The sequence below is a fragment of the Scardinius erythrophthalmus genome (assembly GCF_964197995.2).
Source record: "Scardinius erythrophthalmus genome assembly, chromosome: 7".
In the NCBI taxonomy this organism is placed as follows: Eukaryota; Metazoa; Chordata; class Actinopteri; order Cypriniformes; family Leuciscidae; genus Scardinius; species Scardinius erythrophthalmus.
The window spans coordinates 2876950-2895747 of NC_138227.1; the positions used below are offsets into that span (position 1 = coordinate 2876950).

Here is an 18798-nt window from a genome sequence, read left to right on the forward strand (position 1 = left end):
GGGAGCAGACATCCTGTCGAGGCAGGGGCTGAGGCCCGGGGAATGGCGGCTCCACCCTGAAGTGGTTGAGCTAATATGGAGAGAGTTTGGCCGGGCGGAGGTTGACCTGTTCGCTTCTCTTGAGAACTCTCATTGCCCGCTCTGGTTCTCTCTCTCACATCCAGCTCGTTTGGGCTTGGATGCCATGGTACAGATGTGGCCGAGGTCACGTCTGTACGCTTTCCCCCCGATCGCTCTGCTCCCTGGGGTTCTAGAAAGGGTCAGGAGGTACGGTGTGAGATTACTCCTTGTAACCCCGTACTGGCCGGCCCGAATTTGGTTCTCGGACCTTATAAGTCTCTTGGAGAATCCTCCATGGCAAATTCCTATTAGGAGAGATCTTCTGTCTCAGGCTGGTGGTACATTATTTCATCCATGACCAGAGTTATGGAGACTTTGGGTCTGGCCCCTGAGGGGGTCCCACCCATAAATAGGTTGCCCTTTCCACTGAGGTGGTCAGGTCATCCACTCTAGAACCCCATTCTACTAGGAACTAAAAATGTAAAGTTAGGGACGGCATTGAACCTAATTAATTACTGTCCACTGGCTTCAGTACTGGTGTTCCATCCTGTTCTCTAACGGGATCTCCCGTTCATGCTTAAGGCCTCTTTGGTGGCCTCGGTGCCCTCTGCAAGCCTCTAAGGGTGGGCATGTAGGGGCATTCCCACTGAAACTCCATGTTCCTGTAGATTGGAGGATGAATCCTGTCATCCAGCCTATTGGCATCAGGCTGATGGGTTATCCCTGGCACCCATCATGTCCTGTGGGTAAAATACATGAGTATATAAGAATCTATTGAGTCTGCTTCCTGCTCGTCTTACTCCCTGAAAGAGTGGTGGTGCTGCCCCCTCTTACTTGCTAGCGTGGGAGCCACTCTACATTATTTTTTGCCCCGGTACTGAGGTGCCTGTAGGCAATATCATGATTCTTCAGGCATTCCATCCTCCATCGCATGTGTCGGATTGTCAAGGTCTTAGCCTTGGAGGTTCCTATGCTAGGCCTCGGGCTGGGTGGAGTCAATCCATCTAGTGATGTATCAAGGGTTAGGAGCTATTCCCCTTTATCAATTAGACAGTTGGTTATCTGCAGAAACCACTATCTCAAGTACAAGGTGCGCTTTTGCCTTCACCTCTTATCTAATACTTTCTACTGTCTGGGGTTCCCCATCCATGAGGTCAGTTGAGCCTCCGGTCCAGACCTCCCCTTCTTACACCAAATCTTATGACAAGCTAGTTGAATCTGCCCTCTACTCATTTCTATCGTCCGTGAGTGTGCCAGATGCTTTACACCAGGGCGTATTTCTCTCAGTGTGGCGGCGTGGGTATTCGTTCCCCAAAGTGTTGAGTATCGATGCAGCGGGAGTTCCCTTTACGAAAGGGAACGTCTCGGGTTACTATTGTAACCCTCGTTCCCTGAGTAGGGAACGAGACTCTGCATCTCTCGGCCACACTTTTCGCGCCCCTGAGAACGACTTGCTTTGACCAATTAGATGCTAACATTTCCTGGTTCCTGTGACCGTTTTATAGCTTCCGGATCACCGTCACATGCGATGTCACGGGTGACGTAATGACGTTGCACCAATCAAGATTGGAATAGTTCCATAGTTGACTTCAGACGCGTCATGCTGAGGGCATTCCCCAAAGCGTCGAGTATCGATGCAGCGTCTCGTTCCCTACTCAGGGAACGAGGGTTACAATAGTAACCCGAGACGTTATACGGGTCCTTTTGAGGCTTGTAGACTCGAGTCCTCAGCACACTAGAATGAGACACTCTAGTAAGTGTGCATGGCTACGTCACACATGTTCCTGCCCAACTGTCACGGCACAAAAATACTATTAAAACTTAATTTAGGAAAAATGAAGTCTGTCTTCAAAAGATCCTTCAAAGTGAGACAGCCTTCAGAGGCGCTTGATGACGTGGCAGTCGAGATATGCAGCCTTACTAGGACACAGTCACGGTTTGAGAAACACCCACAAATTATGTACAATATCCCAGAAATCAGTCTGTGCCCCGTGATTTAAACACCTCTGATCTCTTAGTTTCTCTTTGTTCATAATGTTTTAGACTGTAATGATTGTACTCAGTGTTACTTACTTATCATTTCTGGCTCCTATTAAGCTGCTCAGGTCAAACTTCTGCAGTGTCTCCTCTGAGGACAACAACACAAACACTAAAGCTGACCACTGAGATGAGGAGAGTTTCACATTACGTAATCCTCTACGGCTCATATGAGGTTGAGCTTCGTCCACTAGAGAAAGATCACCCAGTTCATTCAGACAGTGAAACAGATTGATGTATTTATCTGGAGAGAGATTCTCACTGATCTTTTCTTTAATATAGTCAACTGTTTTCTCATTGCTGTGAGAGCTGTTTGCTGTCTGTGTCTTTAGTTCTTGTAAGAGACTCTGATTAGACTCCACTGACAGACCCAGAAGGAAACGAAGGAAAAGGTCCAGATGCCCATTTTTACTGTCTAAAGCCTCATCCACAGCTCTCTGATGGAGATCAGATAGGGAAACTTTGTCTTCATTAGTTGGTTTGGTAATCTGGCCAAACATATTTATGTTATTGTTGATAAAGGAGAGATGCACATATAGAGCTGCTAGATGTTCCTGAATGCTCAGATGAACAAAGCAGAAGACTTTCCCCTGATACAAGCCCAACTCCTCTCTGAAGATCTGAGTGCACAATCCTGAGTAAACTGATGCTTCTGTCACATCAATGCCACACTCTCTCAGGTCTTCCTCATAGAAGATCAGGTTGCCTTTCACAAGCTGCTGATAAGCCAGTTTCCCTAGTTTGACAATCATGTCTTCATCTTTCACTTTCTTCTCATAGTCCTTCTCATGTTTGATGTTGGTCTGAATGAGCAGGAAGTGTGTGTACATTTGAGTGAGAGTCTTGGGAATCTCTCCACTCTCTGCTTTACTCAACATCTTCTCTAGAACAGTGGCTGAGATCCAGCAGAACACTGGGATGTGGCACATAATAAAGAGGCTCCTTGATGACTTCAGGTGTGAGATGATCCTGTCAGCCAGACTCTGATCACTGATTCTCTTCCTGAAGTATTTCTTCTTATGTCGGTCACTGAAGCCTCGTACCTCTGTCACTCGATGGACACACTCAGAGGGGATGAGATCCGCTGCTGCTGGTCTGGAGGTGATCCAGATGAGAGCAGAGGGAAGCAGATTCCCCACAATGAGGTTCGTCAGCAGCTCGTCCACTGAGGCTGATTCAGTCACATCACACAACCTCACATCACTCTGAAAATCCAGAGACAGACGACACTCATCCAGACCATCAAAGATGAACAACACTTTATACTCATCACTGGATATGTCCATTTCTTTTGTTCCAGGGAAAAAGAGATGAAGAAGATCTGAAAGACTGAGTGTTTTGTCCTTCATCAAGTTGAGCTCTCTGAAAGCAAGTGGAAATATGAGCTGGACGTCCTGATTCTCTTTCCCTTCAGCCCAGTCCAGGATGAACTTCTGCACAGAGACTGTTTTTCCAATGCCAGCGACTCCCTTTGTCAGCACAGTTCTGATGGGTTTGTCTTGTCCAGGTAAAGGTCTAAAGATGTCACTGCATTTGATCGGTGTGTCCTCTGTTTCTGCTCTCCTGGACTGTGTCTCAATCTGTCTCACCTCATGCTCATTATTGATCTCTCCACTTTCACTCTCTGTGATGTAGAGCTCTGTGTAGATCTCATTCAGGAGTGTTGGGTTTCCCTGCTTTGATATTCCCTCATACAAACACTCAAACTTCTTTCTCAGATTTGATTTCAATGTGTTGAGGACTTCAGCAGGTTTAGAGTCATCGCTGTAAGATTAAAATACCACATTATTACACAAGTCAGAGAAGTAAATAGCCATAAATTACAAAACTATTTATGGGACACAGAACATCATTAGGTTTCTAAAATGTTTTAATCATTGATCATGTGTTTGAGTGATGTGTGATGTGAATTGCAACACCTAAAATTAAATAACAACAATAAAAGTCCTACATTTTACCTGAAACCAGGATACATGCTTTCATTAAAGTCTGGTGGTTGAATCACAGGCTTGTACACAAACTTAAACAGTTCTGGCGGACCCAAAGACTGGTTACTCTTCATAGACACACAGCTGGACTTTGGGTTTGATCTCTTCTGCTGGACTGAACTGGTTTTAAAATACAGTACAATATAAGCATACAGACTTATAAATTTTGTGCACTTTTACAGCATACCTGTCAACATTTGTATACCAAAATACGGGAGATCTGAAATAGGGTGAGGGGGGTTGGGGTGCTGGATGGCAGAGGCAGGCTAAATACACATTAATTGCACAGATACTAACATAAATAAATACATAATCTCTGTATTACATACATAATACATTACATACATAGACTCCAATGCCATCTCTCTCATGTTTGTCCAACCAAGGGATGCTGCTGTTCTTCTTCGCGCGATTTTTTTATCCCCCAAACTACTTCAGCGGAGCCTACACCAAACACTGATCCCTAAACCTACCCGTCATTGTAACCTTAACCAATAAAATTAGCTGCAGGGCGGGGTTTCTGCTTAACTGGTTTGCGCCCAGTGGGATTTTTTTTACTTTTTTATAGAAAGAATAAAAATACGGGAGAAATACGGGAAAATATTTAAACGGGATGATAGCGGGATAGCAAGGTAAAATACGGGAGAATCCCAGGAAAAACGGGAGGGTTGACAGGTATGTTTTACAGGAATCTTCTGTCTTAGGAAAGACCAGGGAGTGTTGTAACACTTTTGCTTTAACGTCTGGAACTCAGTGGTCTCAAACTTTAATAATAATTATTTTGAGAAATGAAATCTTTTCAATGGCACAATGTAGGATGAAGGCTCAACCGACTAAAGAAGCCAATGTTTTGCTGACCTTTAAAGATAAACCACCTTACTGTTCTCTTGTAACAGTACTCCTGCTGTGAAACATCACTGTTCTGACCAGACACTGTGAAGATTTCAACAAATCTGAACCAGCGGTTAGAAAAATCTGCTCAATTTTACACCTGCTCCATTATATAATGGTGGAAAAAATCTCAGCTTACACTTACTTGATGTCATTGCTAGTATTAGACTGACTGACTGAGATAAATTATGCATCTAATTCAAAAGTGTCATACTATAAGCATAACTTTTATAGAAATTATATACCTGAGATTAGGCCGTTTGTCTCCACTCTTAAAAACTTCTGGCTGCTCCATAGACCAGTTACTCTTCATAGACACACAGCTGGACTCTGGGTTTGGTCTCTTCTGCTGGACTGAACTGATTTAAAAAAAAAAAAGAAAAAAAGGAAAGACCAGGGTGTGTTGTAACACTTTTGGCTTTAACATCTGTAACTCGTGTTTTGGTGTTTTGGACTAGCTCAAACTTTGATTATAATTATTTTGAGAAATGAACTTGCTGGTTTGCAAATGTTAATCATGATTCAAAAAATGTACCAAAGCGACAGAGAAAAACTGTAATATTAGGAATTAGGAGCTCAAAACAAACAAATTGAAAACAACTATAGAATTATAGACTGATTCAGCTCAGGTGAACATCAACGACTGTAAAGGTTCTTCCATAAAATTTTCAGGAGACATTCACAGAGTCAACAAAATGTCATTTTGTTGACTGTAACACATAGGTATTGGTAAAAAATTATGCAGAAGAAATAGAGAAAAAAAACTGTAAGTAATAATGGGACAGCAGCAGAGTTCTGGATCTCAGATATTTCTCAAGGATCCCTCACCAGAACTAATTCAGCCACAGAAAATGAAGCCCTTTAACAATCCCAACCAAACCATCTTATAATTACAGGGTTCTCACATAATCCCAATTCAAATTCCATTACATCAAACTTAAAGGGGGAATATATACAGTATATACATGTTAAGAGTATTCCTGAATATAAAAACGCGTGTGTGATTGCTTTGACTGAAACCTGGTTGAAAGATCAGTACCCGAGCCACGACTATGAAATCGATAGCTTTGGTCAACCTATCCGGCTCGATCGTGATGAGCAGCTGACAGGAAAGATACAGGGAGGGGGCGTGGCCCTGTATGTCAATCAACGCTGGTGTAAGACAGTCATAGTGAGAGAATCGATCTGCACTTCCAATATTGAACTCTTATCTATTTCACTGCGTCCATTCTACTTGCCACGTGAAATTCCGCAAGTATTTTTGACGGTGGTGTACATCCATCCTAAAGCCAGTTTGGCAGATGCCACATCCACCATTGTCAAACTTGTGCATCGTTTGCAGAGTATTTCTCCTGATGCTCCACATTTTATTTTGGGGGATTTTAACTCTTGCTGTCTTAAAAAGCCCCTCGGTCATTTCTACCAATATGTAAATTGCCCAACTAGACATGGCAAAGTGCTAGACTTGTGTTATGGCACTATAAAAGGGGCGTATAAATCATATGCAATGGCTTCGTTAGGATCCTCTGACCATAATTGTGTTCTTCTAGCCCCTGTCTATCAGCCAGCCCTTAAGAGAGGGAAGATTGAACACAAAGAGGTTGCTCTTTGGACAGAGAGTGCCATTAAAGAACTAAATGGTTGTTTTTATAGCACTGATTGGGATGTTTTTAAATATGCTTGTAATGACTTGGATGAATTGCTTGATACTGTAACAAGTTATGTACTACACATGCAAGATATTATTATTCCCAAGAAGACAATTAGAATATATCCAAATAACAAACCTTGGGTTAGTAAATCCCTTAAAAGTGTCCTTAATCAGAAGAAGTTAGCTTTCCGTCAGGGTAATATTCACCAGCAACGAGAGGCCCATAAACTGGTTAAGAAAGAGATAAAGCTGGCCAAAAAAAAGTTTAAAGGTCCCGTTCTTCGTGATCCCATGTTTAAAACTTTAGTTAGTGTGTAATGTTGTTGTTAGAGTATAAATAATATCTGTAAAATTATAAAGCTCAAAGTTCAATGCCAAGCGAGATATTTTATTTAACAGAAGTTGACTACAAAAAACGGCTGGATTGGACTACACCCCTCTACTTCCTTCATTAATGACATCACCAGAACCGTGTTTAGACTAACCTCCGCCCACAGGAACACAGGCGTATTGATGGCGAAATGTCAACAGACGGTTGATGTTTATCTATAATCGGATACCACAAAAGTTTAATTCGAAGTTGTTAGTTTGCTCTGTCCATTTCACCACGGACTGTTTTTCTAACCTGGGATAATATCAAGCAGGCTTCTCTCAGCGTGTCATACTGACGAAGGGGGCAATTTCAACTATATTCCAGCAAGCGGTAAGTAGTGATTTAATATGGAAGTAGCGATCAACTTCACATCGTTTCTCTTAGTAGGATGAAAATAATCTTACTTAAACTGTGATTAATATACAGAAAGCGATCAAAGAACAATCCCTTTCCAATCGCCCAAGCTGTCAATCACACAGCGCGAGTTTATATGGACACTTGCCAAAACTCGTTATGAAATCAATGACGCTGTTACACTGCACAACGAAGCTCTTACTGTATTTATATGCCTCATGTTTGCATTGGTGAAATCATTAGTGAGAGTGCAGAAACTGCGTTGCAATGATAAGATCTTTCACGCGATCAACAGACTGTCATCTGCTCAATGCTCATCATCACTGCAATTTTTTATGTGATTGAAATAGATCTAAATACTTAAAAAACTTCTCACGATTCGTTAATCCCGATAGCTGTAATAGTAAAAACGTATAATAGCTGTAATAGTAAAAGTTTTCCAGATAGTTCCACATGTAATGCCAGATATTTCATATGCAAGCATTTCAGCCAATCACAGCAGAGGGCGTTTACACTGAAGTCTCACAGCAGACACGCCCCTTCAAACAGAGTGTTCAAACCAGGGAATGAAATCAGGCTAGGAAATATGCCTTTTATTTCTAAATTATAACAATTTTTGATCTAAAAAACATACTAACATTATAAGGGCACCCCTGGAAACATGATAAAATAATAAAAATAATCCATGGAATGGGACCTTTAAAGATAAAGTAGAGGATGAACTGAAGAACAATAACCTTTGTGATGCCTGGAAGGGAATTAAATCTATGGTCTGTATTAAAGATAAAAAAAGGGGGTGTTTCACCCTGATAAGTCTGACACTGCCCTGGCTGAGGAGTTGAATCATTTCTATGTGAGATTTGACTGTCATGATTTCTCTGAGGATTTGTCTAAATTTAGGGAGGCTCCTGAGGGCAGTAAAATTCAGATTAGTGAAATGGATGTCTGTAGAATTTTGGAGGGGACTGACCAGAGAAAAAGTCCCGGGCCTGACGGCGTTTGTGGCCGCCTGCTCAAAAATTGTGGTTTATTTTTATGTGATATCTTTTCTTGTATTTTCAAGCTTGCCTTAGCTCAGATGGATGTTCCTGCATTATGGAAAGAATCAATTATTGTTCCTGTGGCTAAGATTCCATCACCTAAGGCAGTGGTTCCCAAACTTTTAACAGGCATGTACCCCCTGAGACATTATAGATCTTCCGGAGTACCCCCAACACCACTAATTGTTAACAAGAAGTTTTTTTTTTTATTATTAATATTTATTTTTTATCAATTTTGTCGAGAATAGTGAATAGAATCATAAACATATGATACAAATCTAATCAAAAGTCAACATATGATACAAATAGGGCTGTGACGGTAGCAGTTTTTTACCACCGCGGTAGTAATGGACCCAAATACCGGCGGTGTTGCGGTGGTCGGGGGGTTGTTTTGAAATAAATAAAAAAACAAAACAAAGAAACGACACACTAAAGCCTGTAAAGCATTTAAATAAATATCAGTAAATACTGGTAACTTACATAATATAATAAAGTTGAATCTATTTAAAAATAAATAAATAAATAAAAACTTTTGTTAAATTTTCCACACAAAGACGCGTGATACAGCCTAGCGCTCTGCTCTTTGAGAGGGATGTGGGACACGAGCAGGAAAGAGACCATCGATCTATTTTCTGATATCTTCATGTTTTCTACTTGTAAAAGGTATGAAGAGCGAATTCTATCTTCCACAAGGGCATTTAGCCACTGATATGGCATTTAGGCTATGTTTGCACGCTGCCAGAGAAAGCCAAACTAAAATCACCGCGCGTGTGAAACGCGCTTTACAAATGAACTTGACGCGCCTTACCAATTATGTCTAATAACAAGCACAAACTGTGTTAAAAAGAATTTGACGTACAAGTAAAAATGTAGGCTATCTGTCCTAACACAGTAAAGAATACGAAAATAATCGACCTAAAAGAAACGTTTATAATCCCCTTTGGAAATGGGTGAGACGCGAGTGAAGATATGGGAAAAGAAACAAGAGATTCCATGCAGGGATGAGTCACGATTTTTGAATATTCGATTAGTTGATTTAATTATAGAATATCTGATGTTCTAATGTCTGTTGTGCGATCATTCTCTAAAATAAAATCTCCATGTTCTGGTGCTGATGCGGTGGTGACGAGTTCATGTAACCAGAGGGTGACGCTGCCAATAACGCACATAACAGCTGTCACAAAGAGCCGGCAAAAGTAATGAATGTGTCAAATATAGCAATGAGACATTTGAATAGTTTATTAATAAAGTGTTTGTTTTTTTGTGTCAGTGTTAGTTAGTTGTTGACGATGCTCACTCGTCATCTTCGCAGTGAACGCGCCTGTAGAGAGAAATGCACACTTCATGGATTACATGCATATGCTAGTCGGTTTATTTTCGTTTTGAATTGTTTTGTTTAAAAGTAGACGGTTCAAGCTCTCTATAAGGAATAACTAATGGAATATTTTTAAATTCGCTAATAATCGGATGACCAGATTGCAAACCAGAATTCAAAGCCGAAAAAGCTTAAGTTTATGGGCTCACGCACAACTCTCTCATTCGTCAAGAATTCAAACTTTTCCATGGCTGCGCTATAACATTTAATTGCTAACCTATTATTTCTTTTGTAAACAAAGCTTTGTGTGTCATAATATTAATGTAAAACAGCATTCATTTTTTTTGGCAAACCACCACCGGTACTACTCAGCCACCGCGGTGGCGCTTTACAACAGCGGTGGTGCGGTTGTCAAGATTACCGGCAATTCGCGTACCCCCTGAAATCAGTCCACGTACCCCTGGGGGTACGCGTACCCCAGTTTGACAACCGTGGACCTAAGGGACTGAACGATTACCGCCCTGTGGCTCTTACGTCATTAGTCATGAAAGGGCTAGAAAAGATTGTGAAGAAGACCTTGCTTGCTATGTCACAGAATATTATTTACCCACTCCAATTTGCATATCAGGCAGGCAAAGGGGTGGAGGATGCCACAGCAACACTGCTGGACCGTGTTACGGGGCACTTAGAGGGCACAAAGGCACATGTACTGGCTACTTTTATTGATTTCTCATCAGCTTTTAATTGCATGCAGCCCCATATTCTTGCTCAGAGGCTCTCTGAAATTCCTGCAATAGATGTTGGTACTATATGTTGGTTGGTTGGCTGGCTGACTAGGAGGCCATAGAGAGTATGTGTAAATGGCACCTTGTCTAAGGCCCTGGTGTGCTCTACTGGATCACCCCAGGGGTGTGTCTTATCGCCATTGTTATTTGTATTGTATACAAATCGCTGTCGCAGTACTTCTGAATCATCATCCATAATCAAATATGCTGATGATTCAGTGATACTTAGTTTTCTGCAGGACCATGAGGTGGGCCATGGTCCAGTCTTGGACAGTTTTATAGAATGGTGCGAGGAGTCATTCCTACAGTTAAATGTCGCAAAAACCAAAGACATGCGACTTCCGTAGGAAACCACCTGCCTTGCCATGTACCATTATAAATGGCTCAGCAGTGGAGACTGTCAGTCAGTATAAGCACCTGGGAATTATACTGGATGATAAACTGACCTTTGAGGCCAACACAGATAGGATCTGCAAAAAGGTCAATCAAAAATTGTTTTATTTAAGGAAACTGAGGAGTTTTAATGTTGAAAGTTCACTTATGAAAATGTTTTATTCATCATTTGTTGAGTCAATTCTCACATTTTAAATGATTTGCTGGTTCGGCAATCTTAATTTGATTAGAAAGAATAGGCTGGGAAGTTTTGTTAAACAGTGTCAGAAGATCACTGGTGTCAATCTTAATGATCTGAGCCAGGTCTACCAGATTAGGTGTGTCCGGAGGGCAAATGCCATTTTGGCAGACCCTTATCACCCTCTACACGCAGAGTTTCGGCTCTTGCCGTCAGGGAGAAGGTTTGCCTTCTCTAGAAAGGCAAAGTCAAATCGATACACAAGATCATTTGTAAAATTAGCTGTTAAATACTTGAACCAGCTCTAAACATCGCCATTTGTAACTTTTCCAGGATGACATCTATGGGTTAACTGTGTTATTTATTTTTTTATTTTGTTGTATCTTTTATTGTATTTATGTGTTGGCTGTGCCAATGGCTGCTGTGGAATAAATTGCCCCTTGGGGATAATAAAGAAACATAATAATAATAATAATAATATAATAAAATAATAATTATATATATATATATATATATATATATATATATATATATATATATATATATATATATATATATATATATATATATATATATATATATATATATATCCTTTAAACACATTCAAATTAACAATTGACCCCAACACATATTGTACCAAAAACTACATTTCCCGAAGATATAAAGGACACCAGGAAATTCCATGCCCTTTAAATTCCAAGCCTTTGTTCCTTATTATCATTATTATTATCTATCTATTGCCTTTGTCGCTCCTTGATCTTTAACGCGTGCATAAAGAGACAACATAGCACATCCAGTACAAATGTTCTGGGTAAATAATATTAAAGAAATAAACTAAATACATAGAAATTTATAAATAAGCAGACACAAAAAAATAATCCTTAAAGCAAATGAAATATTTCTCATGCAAAAATAAATTAAAAATAGAAAACTAGAACCATTTAAATAAAATATTTGTTAACCCCCTGAGGTCGGCTATCACGCCGGCGCGATAGGCTCGTTTTTTTCCTTATCAGTGCAAAAAAGAATCAAAATACTAATATTAATTTTTATCTTATATGCTTGTGTTATACATCAATCGATCCTGTTAAGTGTGTATTTTTTTTGTGTATACTCATAATAAAAACAAAGTGTTGTTCTTTTCACCAAATAAAGAAAAATAAACATGATGCGAGTTCTGCCTCCTCTCTGTCAGTGAAGTCCATTCTGAAACGCGTCCGAAAATGAACTGTAACTCAGCAAATACTTCTCACACAGACACGTGAGATATGTCTTTATGAAGCTTGAATTCTCTTCTTTTAAGTGAAGTAATTAATATAAAAAACAAATGTTTTCAACTCATGTAATCTGTTTGAAAGCAAGGAGAGGTACCGTTTTTTCCTTCTCCCTTCATTATCTCTAATGAGCTGAGGCCGCCCCGCCCCCGGCGCTATTCACATGGTAAATAGTTTAGGTGATCTATGCATCTCACCCGCCCCCCGATCAATGCCTTAAAAACACGAAGTTTCATCAGATCAGATTCACTGATAGTTCATCGCATTTAGAGAGGATGGCTCGTTTCTCCAGTAAAGACGCCCTTCAGATGATTCTGGACAGCGAGGAAGAATTCACCTTTTCCTCAGAGGAAGATTGTAACTCAGACGACGAACGGCAGCATTTTCAAGAGCGAATTGATCCCGCCGAGGATACAAGTTCGGAGTAAGTTGTTTACTGTTATATAATTCCTTTTCTGATAATATAGAACTTTATATATATTTAATTTCTGAATTTTCAGACTATATTTTCCCTAGTTTTGGCTAGCTTTTGACACCTTACGCCTGGTTCAGATTACACGATTTTAGCCCGATTTTGCCACGATCCGTTTGACTTAGAGTGTCGTGGGGATTCGTATATGACAACGGGCGTCGGGACGCAAGATTTGATCGTTTCATCTCGTATAGTGTGTCATAGCGGGCGACAACCTACGTCGCGTCTGCGATGCTTCACGACATCACGACAAAAAGACTAGCATGTTTAACTTTTTAACGGTCCTCCACGACGGTGGAGTGTCTGCGTGTGCGCGTGAGTGAGTGAGCGAGAGAAAGTGTGTGCGCGAGCGAGAGTACGTGTGTGAGTGAGTGAGTGAGCGTGAGTGCGTGAATGTGAGTGAGTGTATGAGGTGTGATTTACCTCATATGAGTGCGTGTGTATATGTGCGAGTGAATGTGTATGTGTGTGTGTGTGTGCGCGGGGAGTGAGTGAGTGAGCGCGCGCGCGTGTGTGTGAGTGCGAGTGAATGTGTGTGTGAGACGGCTCGCGATGACTGGTCGGAAATCAACGTGTAGTCTGACATGTTTCTTGTCCACGACATGACAAGATTTTTTGAAGTCAAAATCGTGTAATCTGACACAGTGACTATCGTAACAGACAAAAAAATCGTGTAATCTGAACCAGGCATTACAGGAACGATTGCCTTACAATATCCCTAACATTCGTGTAACTTATATGTTCAAGTGTAAACTTTTTTAAATGTGATATTGCTCTTTAAACATATTTGTATATGAACCCTCTGGGCTTCTTCGCCCGAAAACGGGCGAAAACTTGAACGTTTCGAATTGTTACATTTTTTTGCTTCATCGGATGGGGGTGAAACTTGGTGACTTTTGTTTTATTACCTATATGAACACACAAAAAAATCAAGATGATTCTGATATGTTAAAGGGTCGTAAAAAAAAAAGTCCCACTTAGCTTCCTCCCGCCCAAAAACGGGCGACATAGGAAAATGAATGGGAAATACGAAAAAATAGGAAAACTCAGAGAAACTTTTGGTGGTACAAGCTACAGATCAGCCACTGTGCTGAAAAAAAGTGTACAGCAATGAAGGGGTGACACTCTAAAACATCAAGAGTGCAAATAAGACACCCCCCCCCCCACACACACACCCACACACACACACACAAACACACACACACACACACACACACACACACACACACACACACAGAGAGAAATGAACTGGTAAGACTGAAACAGCAAATTTTGCCCCAAACTATATAAAAATTATATAATCATAATAACTCCAAAACTATAGCAAGGAGAGTCAAAAGGTAGGTATCGTTTTAAAGAACTCTTTTTAAATTTTTTGAAAATATAAATTACATTACATTTGGACATTGTCCTGCCAAGAAACAGCGGATAAAAGACAATATATATATATAATTTTTATTATGATTTTGCATATCTTTCTTATTTGTCATGGAATAACTCAGGAAGGAAATAAGGTAGGAGGAAAATCCTTTTTTAGTGAAGTCCCCCTACATGTTAGCTGCATCTGGATAAAAAATTAATAATTTTTGGATAAAGGAATCAAAAGTTACAGCATTTGGAAAAGAGACAGCCTTTTTGTACAGTCTTTGACACCCCCTCATGGGCAATTTTTTCTCCATGAAAAATATCTTGTCATAAAAGCAATAGATTATGTTAATTTTGGGCTCATTTTAATTGTAATAATATGCTGTAAAAAATGAAGTGCCATTTTCAATTATCTGAGAATGTTTCATGAGCTGTATGATGTTTTTGACACATTGCAGTACATTATTTTATAGATTATGAAAAAAAAGAAATTCTATTTATCAGCAAATAACTCAGCAATACTTAAGAGTTTTTTCAAAGTGGATACATTCACTGTAAAGTTCAGACTCTAAACTTTCAAATGACATCAACTTTGTGTTAATCAAGGCAAGATTTTTGAAAAATATGGTAAAGAATATTTTCGCAGCTAGGTGGCGCCTGCTGGCAGTACACTCGGTTTTAGAGGGATTACTCAGCACTCGTTAGGAGTTAATAAATGTAATTAGATGCATTAAAAAGCTGAGATCCTAAGCTTTAACATGATATATAATTTGTGTTGTTCCATTCAGTGATTGCTTAGTAATAAAAAAATTTATTTACTTTTTTTTTTTTTTTTTTTATTCATTATACCGAATGGTAATAAATCAAATAAATAAATAAAAAAGCTATAGGCCGCCTATAGGCGGTTATAGGACATGACACAAATTAATACATTTTGAAGCCACTAGATGGTGCTCTTCTCACTTGCAAAGCTTCTCACTTCTTAATGCAAAGTATCATAAAAAATTCTAAAAATTCTAAATAATAATCAGAAAACATTATAGAACAAAAATATATTTGATTGGTTATCCTGGGAAAAAGTAAAGTAAAATTTTAAGGCTTCGCCCGTTTTCGGGCGGGAGGAAGCTAAGTGTGACTATTTTACGAAGAAGCCCAGAGGGTTAAATATATTTCACTCAGTTTTGATTAGCTTATGACTCTGATTCATGCTAAAATACTGCCTTATGCGTAATGTAGATTGTTTGTGAATATCTGCTTATAGGTTATATAATGTGGTTTAGTGCAAATATATTTCATCCTCCGGTAAAATATGTGATACTGTCTAAATATTATATTTTTATATAAATGTTCTGGTTTTGGTTGGCCTATGACAGTATTTATCATGCTGCCTTATGCACAGATGTTTGTGAATACAGACTGTGTAAATGTTTTAGTGATGTGTTGTTCGCGAATGATCCGTTTATTGCGTGCTTCACTAAATGCGTGCGGTCTTTATGGCCCATCAATACTCGCGGTGACGCGGTCTATGGCTCATAAATAGATATTTCTCCGTCCTATGGCCCATCAACAGACATTGTGCGTCCATAACCATCAATTGCTCATCAGTTTACTTTGAATAATGTATGCTAACAGTTGTATTTTGTTGTTGTTGTTTTTTAGGAATGTGTCTGCATCAAGCTCTCCTTCTCCAGCACCTCTCAGAGGGGCACGCAGGACAATTTTTGTGTACATGGACAATTTTTATACAAGTCCAAAGCTCCTAAACTACTTGTTTGCAATGAAGTTTGGTGCATGTGGGACTTACAGGGACAACAGGAAGGACTGCCCTCGGAATGCAGCTAATTCACTCTCTAAAAAATCGGGGCGAATAATATATATAAAATAATAATATAATAGCATAACGAATCACTTATTCTAAAAATAATATAAAGTATAAGTTCAGAATCCTACATATAATGAAATGAGGGCTGTGTTAACAGTAAAACGTCCGTCATTTAACTAATTTTTAAAGTCAAGTCAAGTCAAGTCAAGTTTATTTATATAGCGCTTTTCACAATACAGATTGTATCAAAGCAGCTTTACAGTATTAAATTAAAATAATACATCAATGTTTGTTTCTAGTGGAAAACGTCCACGTTTGGTAATGCTGATCAATAGTATTGTTGATTGATTAATTAAATTAAATATCCCCAAATATCCCCAACTGAGCAAGCCAAAGGTGTGGCAAGGAACCGAAAAACTCCATCAGGTGACCTAATGGAAAAAAAAAACCTTGGGAGAACCCAGGCTCAGTTGGGGCCCAGTTCTCCTCTGGCGTTTAGGAACTAGAGGTCGGATTTAACTGTAAGATTAAAAGTATTATATGAATGCCTGGCTGAAGAGATGCGTCTTTAATCTAGTTTTAAACTGGGAGAGCGAGTCTGAGCAACAAACAGTATCAGGAAGACTATTCCAGAGTTTTGGAGCTAAATGTGAAAATGCTCTCCCTCCTTTGGTGGACCTAGATATCCTAGGTATGACCAAAAGCCTCGAATTTAGTGATCTTAAAGAGCGCGATGGATTATAGGGCGATAGAAGATTGGTGTTATATGATCATATTTTCTTGATCTAGTAAGAACTCTAGCGGTGGCATTTTGGACTAACTGTAGCTTGTTTATTGAGAATGCAGGACAACCGGCTAATAAAGCATTACAGTAATCTAGTCTCGAGGTCATGAATGCATGAACTAACTTTTCTGCATCAGAAACTGATAGCATGTTACGTAGCTTAGCAATATTTCTAAGGTGGAAAAAGGCTGTTCTTGTAACATATGAAATATGATTTTCAAAAGACAGGTTGCAGTCTAGTATAACACCCAGGTCTTTTACTGTAGAGGATAAAGTAACAGGACATCCTACTATGTTAAAGTTGTAGTGTGAGAGGTTTTGTGGGCGGTTTTTTGAACCGATGATTAGTACCTCTGTCTTGTCTGGATTTAATAAAAGAAAATCATCCAATCTTTTATATCTTTAACACACTCTGTCAATTTGGATAATTTAGCGTTTTCATCTGGCCGTGATGAAATATAGATTTGAGTGTCATCAGCATAACAATGGAAACTAATTCCATGTTTCCTTATAATATTTCCAAGTGGCAGCATATATATTGAGAATAACAGAGGGCCTAACACAGATCCCTGCGGCACTCCATAGTTTACTGGAGTTATGATCGATTTTTCTCCATTTAAATAGACAGAATGGTAGCGGTCAGATAAGTATGATCTGAACCAGCTTAATGCTTGTCCTTGAACACCAGTATAATTTTGTAGTCGATCTAAGAGTATTGTGTGATCTATAGTATCGAACGCAGCACTAAGATCAAGTAAAACTAGTATTGAGATACAGCCTTGGTCAGAAGCTAAAAGTAAATCATTTGTGATTTTAACGAGCGCAGTTTCAGTGCTATGATGCGGTCTGAATCCAGACTGAAACTTTTCATAGATGTCATTTTCTTGCAAGAAAGAGCCCAGTTGGGTGGACACAACTTTTTCTAGTATTTTAGACATAAAAGGAAGATTTGAAATGGGTCTATAATTTGCTAGATTTTGTGGGTCTAATTGTGGTTTCTTAATGAGAGGTTTTATAACTGCCAATCTAAATGTTCTTAGAACATGACCTAAAGATAAAGACGAGTTAATAATATTGAGGAGAGGCTCTTCCACTACAGGTAACACTTCTTTCAGTAGTTTAGTTGGTATAGGATCTAATAAACATGTTGTTGTTTTAGATGAAGTGATAAGTTTATTTAACTCTTTTTGTTCTATAGTTGTAAAGCACTGTAATTGTTCTTGCGGGGTGATAATTGAGGCTGAATTATAAGGCGCGATTGAGGATTGAACGTTTACAATTGTGGTTCTGATGTTTTCTATTTTCTCAGTGAAGAACTTCATGAAATCATTACTACTAAACTGTAATGGAATATTTTGTTCAGGTGACATCTGTTTATTTGTTAGTCTAGCCACGGTGTTAAATAAAAACCTAGGATTGTTTTGGTTGTTTTCTATTAGTTTGCGGAGGTGCTCAGCCCTGGCCGCTTTTAGGGCCTTTTTATAACGTGACATACTGTCTTTCCATGCGATTCTAAAGACCTCTAAATTAGTTTGTTTCCATTTACGCTCTAAATTACGTGTTTCTCTCTTTAGAACATGCGTAGTATTGTTGTAACATGGTGCTTTACTTTTCTCTCTGGGATGAAAATTAAAGCAGGGATGGATAATACAAAATGCTTTTTGACAGAAAAAAAAACAAGCAAGAACAAAATTTTGAACTTAGCCCATCAATTTTCATTTTACAATGATCCTCTCTCTCTGTGTGCGCACGTCCGTGTTTGTGAGAGAGCTCGCACAGCACTGATACAACGGTCCTTTTTAATCCATAAGTAACTAACGCGCTATTTTTCATACAAAATAAATATGTAACATAATTAACACAATAACGTAACACATACGTTTCTTAACACTGAGAATGAATGAATAAATAAACGCCTGTTTCTCCAGACTCGCGCTTTTTAGTAACTTAGGCTAATCCACAAATCACAGCACTTTCATAATCACTAAGCCATAGCGATAGTTCAGCATTACTTGA

At 39.2% G+C, this 18798-nt stretch overlaps 1 protein-coding gene across 3 annotated transcripts in view; it reads right to left on the minus strand.

Annotated features, from left to right (window-relative positions):
- LOC308694110 (protein NLRC3-like) overlaps positions 1-18798 on the minus strand; it is a 54410-nt gene that overhangs the window by 28868 nt on the left and 6744 nt on the right. For all 3 annotated transcript variants that reach the window (XM_081371414.1, XM_081371416.1, XM_081371415.1), the window contains exons 5-7: positions 5222-5335; positions 4056-4205; positions 2134-3861 (exon numbers count right to left, since the gene is read on the minus strand). In XM_081371414.1, the coding sequence (XP_081227540.1) occupies positions 2134-3861; positions 4056-4205; positions 5222-5335 (1992 nt within the window). The remainder of the gene's footprint in view (positions 1-2133; positions 3862-4055; positions 4206-5221; positions 5336-18798) is intronic.